Source organism: Clupea harengus, chromosome 6 (assembly GCF_900700415.2).
Source record: "Clupea harengus chromosome 6, Ch_v2.0.2, whole genome shotgun sequence".
Taxonomy (NCBI): domain Eukaryota; kingdom Metazoa; phylum Chordata; class Actinopteri; order Clupeiformes; family Clupeidae; genus Clupea; species Clupea harengus.
Window position 1 is genome coordinate 13206870 of NC_045157.1, and position 4818 is coordinate 13211687.

General features: G+C 42.1%; 1 protein-coding gene across 1 annotated transcript; it reads left to right on the forward strand.

Moving 5' to 3' along the window:
• Positions 1-929: 929 nt before the first annotated feature.
• Positions 930-4277, forward strand: nudt19 (nudix (nucleoside diphosphate linked moiety X)-type motif 19). The gene is made up of 3 exons (XM_012836564.2): positions 930-1887; positions 2491-2698; positions 3194-4277. Exons 1-3 carry the CDS (start codon positions 1093-1095, stop codon positions 3442-3444), a joined length of 1254 nt encoding a protein of 417 aa, XP_012692018.2. The 5' UTR covers positions 930-1092; the 3' UTR covers positions 3445-4277.
• Positions 4278-4818: the final 541 nt, after the last annotated feature.

Genomic DNA, 4818 nt, shown 5'->3' on the forward strand with positions numbered 1-4818 from the left:
CCCTTCAATACTACAGTAAATCAACACATCTCTATTGACATCTGACTAAGCAGTAAATAACCTTAGATGAGAAACTAAGAGCTCATCTCTCTTTTCCTCCCTCTCTATATTTCTCTCTTGCATGGCCATAAAACATCTTGCGTTTTGAAGGGACAGTTCACCCAACAAAGACAAGTGTGTCATTATCAACACATCCTTATGCCACTGGAACTTTGTATTATGTTTTTCCTTTTTATGTGGTACACAATATAGACAACCTATTGGGGCATCGGTATTATCAGTCACCAAGGTGTGGTATGGGATTGACTTTAACATGTCTTCTCTCTCGTTCCCTATTGTAGGGCCACCACATCATGCTCTCCAGGGTTGTTTAAACGTATGCTCTTTGTAAATATATTCACACTTGTCAATACCAAAGTCCATATAGGCTGTCAATACTCAAGCAGCTACAAACTACTTGTCTATGACTGCATGTTCATAGCTTTTACATCCTCCTCTTGTTTTGTCCAGTTTCTCCTTTTAACTCCCTCATCTACTTTCTTTGCCCCTCACATTCCACCTCTGATCATTCCGCCTCTAGCTCTGCACAAGGATTTTTACTCTTGAGAGTGTTTGCTTATCTTTCCTTGATTATTTCCTTGTCAGTGTGACAGTTTTTAAGTCTCTTTTGTTCCTTTTATCCCTCACATTTAGAATAAAACCTATAATACAAAACAATACTGATAATACTTTATGTGTGAAAGTGTATGACCCATAGACATCCTGTGACTAGAGACCAGAAAAATCCCATCAACGACACAAACATTCATAAACGCTCGACTATCTCTTTCGCCAAGATTTGTATTTCTGTGGTCTTCCACAACGCAAGATGGCGCGCTCCCATTTAGAGAGCTATCGTCTTTAAGCCGCTCTTCGAAAGTCCTCACAGGCGTCTATGGCTCTACGTCGCCACTTTCACTGATATTCAGATCTGTCCTTCACATCTGTTTCACCAAAACGTCAACGTGAAGTCACAGTTGTGTCTGTCAATAGTTGTTTAAAATGCATACGAAACTCAAAATGTAGGCGAGACTGTGGATACCAGTTGTCAAGATGAACACTGCTTTGGTACACTGGAAGGAGGCGGCGACTGTCATTTTAACAGCAGGAATCAGACGCACTTCTGTTGTTGACAGTTTAAGGACAAGTATCGAGAACCATTCTCCACACCCACCTGTGACCTGGACCCGGTCAGTTTTACCTGTTAAGTCAGCATTTGATTACGAGGTGCTCCTGCTGAAACGAAGTGGTAAGAGTGGGTTTATGCCAAACGCATATGTCTTTCCTGGAGGTCTCGTGGACACTTCGGACTTTTCCAGCGAATGGCTGGATATTTTCAGGAACTTCATACACTCGCCGAATTTTGGTTTGGGAGTTGTCAAACAACCACCTCAGACTAGACCCCCTATTTTTGCTACGGATAGAATGAAATTCGGCTCTCCTATTCCTGGAGAAGTTGCTTTTAGAATATGTGCTGTGCGAGAGACCTTCGAAGAATCAGGTGTACTTCTCGTTGTACCCAAAGAGGAAGAAAACAACGTACTGAAGTCTGTGGGACACAGAGAAAACGCTGGTACGACAGATTTATCACAACTATCAAATGTGTGTGGCGAAAGGGAACTGGCTAATTGGAGGCAATTGGTGATGCAGAACCCGCTGAACTTTATCCGGATGTGCAGGGAGTTGGAGTGCTTGCCTAACATCTGGGCCTTGCACGAGTGGGGTAACTGGCTTACTCCTACAGCAGTGTACGGTAAGCAGAGGAGGTACGACACCGCGTTCTTCATCTGCTGCTTGAAGGACATACCTCACACTGTCCAGGATGAGAAGGAGATAGTTCATTTTAAGGTGAGGGCCTGAAGGATAAAACAATGTCTTGGTACTTGTCATGGTCCTGTCCTATAGATCTGTATTCCTGTTACTTGTTTCAGCCTAATCAGTACTTCGCTTGCTGGTTTCGCGCCCTATAGACTATTTCACTGTGTGCAAGGTGGTCTGAGTTCACAAAAAGGTTTCTTTTTGCTGTGCACGCATTATTATTTAATGTCATTTACAATCTGTCCATTGAAAGGGATGGTTAGACCTTTCCTAATAGCTGACTGACTCTGGCTTAATCCAGTTGTGAGTTGCAAGACTGGTACCAGTCTAGTAAATTCTTGGATTGGAGGAAATAATTGGTGGCAATTTTTGGCCTTTGTGGCAATTGGCCGTTTTATTTTAACATCAAATACAGACGTATACAGTATGCAAAATATATATATGCATATACATAGGCCTAAATGTTTCATGGCTCAGAGCAGTGAAGTGTATGGGCCCGCTTTTATAGGTGCCCTCGCTTGAATGAGTATCCATATTCCTACTCGAACATGTGTATCAGTATGAGTGTATGTGCACGTACCTGTGTGGGTATCCTGCCACATTATGTCACATTATTATTTGACTCTCCCGTAGTGGTCCGATCCCATCGAAGTCCTTCAGAGGTACGAGGCGCGTGAGCTGTGGATCGCCCCACCGCAGCTGTATGACCTGGGCCGTCTGTGCCACTTCCACGGGCTGGACGACCTCCACCACTTCGCTCAACAGCGCTCCCTAGAGGGCTGTGAGCAATGGCTGCCCATCAGGCTCACCTCTGCAGACTGCTACATATCACTGCTGCCAGGTGTGTGTGTGGACACAGATACGTACAAACACACACACACACACACACACACACAGCAACACACATACTGTAAAGTGAAGGACTTTGCTTACACACCTGATTTCGGACATCTGTTTGAAATATTCTTTGCTTCTTAAGAGAATCGTTGGCTACTTTGCAGCGTGTGTGATTCTGGCAAAATAATGTGTAAATATGTCATTTTCTGTTGTTGCGATAGTATGCTACAGTTTCACTTCATAGTTCTTTTCCATTTCCTATCTATTACCATCCCACACAAAAAAATGCACCTTCAAGGTGTTCCCGACAGAGTTCTTTTCACAGGCCCAACTTAGAAAGAAACATCAGACTTCAGTCAAGCGCCTTCTTTTGTTTTTCGGTGTCATGTTATGTCATGTCTATTACAAGGATTACTATACATTTTTGTAACATGTATCTAATTTCACCCACCAGCTAGTTATGTTAGTCTCTTAAAAGCTGTCTCTCTCTTCCTCTTAGGTGACGGACTGTACCCTGAGCAGGTGGACATGTCGGGCCACAGTGATGTCAACATGAGCACCCAGAAGAGCCTGGAGGAGCTCCAGCAGGAAAGCTCCAGCCTTCACCGCATTGTTTCCCACGACCCCTACAACACTTCCGTACATATCAACATCACCCCCAAGTACAAGCACCTGAGTCCGCTGCGAGGCACATCTAGCAGCAGCAGCAGCAGTGATAGCAGTGGGAGCACACCCACCAGTCGGCTCTGAGTCGGCAGCGCCCTCAGCTGGTGTTCAGGGGAACTGCATTTGTCAACAATAAAGCCATTGGTGAGCGCTGCCTTTAAATGCAATCAAAACAAGGGAGCTGCATTTGGATTTTCCATGCCTTGTTCTTTGAAGCCATAATGGGACAGAGTTTGGGTTGTCATTGATGATCAGTAGGTTTGTATGTGGAGGACGTTTCTCCCTGAACGTAGTGTTTTCTTACATAGTTTGTTGAGTTGGATTGCTACCTCAGTGTTGCCCCTCAGAATCAGAAGGTAATCAAATGAGAATATGGCCTGACAGATATCTAAATCTTCAGTTCAAGTCACTAATGAAGCAGCACATGATGAAATACATAAGCTTCTAGTTAAATTAGAAATAACAGTGTCAGTGTCATATTGACTATAAGTAGGCTATAAGTAATAAACACTTTAATAATACCCTTAAAACAAACCAGAAGCAATTTTATTCCGATTGTATTTCAACTCCCCATTTCCTTTAGTTTTCACCCCCTTAAATGTCTATAAAAGTGGTAGTGTTCATATTGTTTAAATGTTCACCAACCAAATCATTAGTTTGAAATAAGTTGCTATTCAGTAAACACTGCGGCACTTTGCCAAGGTAAAGTTTAAGGAATGTAAATGTATCAGCCTCGCGTGTGTCTTTGTCCTATCCCTCATTGTGAAATTAGAGGTTCATTAAGGAACTCTAAGTTTGATATCATAACTTGATGACTGTTATTATTGTTGCAAATACAGTCAACTCCAAACATGGGGCAGTAGAATCAGTGCCATTGTCTAGCCTACAAAGGAGTGCAGTGTTTCCCCTAGGTTTACCTTGGGAACCATGGCCACCGACACAAACGCTTAAAGGAATCATGGTGTTCATGTGTTTCTTTTAATGACAGCAGTCAATATAACAACTAAACATCGGAACATGTCTTTTTATGACAATTATCCACAAAGTGTGCAGCTTTTGTCGCTGCAGTGGTGTATCTTTCTGGGATTCTGGAAGAACATTTTTTGAGATATTTGTGGCCTAAAATTCCTGATTTCGCAGGAGCTTTTCCAAAAAGTTGCGATGAAAGTTTTTATTTTTAGGTTTTTGTTGCAATGAAATTGGCGAAACAAGTTAAAGTTGCGATAAAAAGTTGTGAATTGTCCTCTTTGTAATTATAATTGAGTTATTTGTTGAAAAATAATTGATTAATAAACAAACATTAATTCATCAAGAACAAAACGATTGAGAAATGGTCCTCTTAATAACCTCACCAATATGCCAAACAAAAGATTACCAGGACTACAAAAATGTAGCAAAATAGGCTTTACTTATCCACAACGAAGTGCACATGTTGGCATTACAAAAGGACCAGTACGA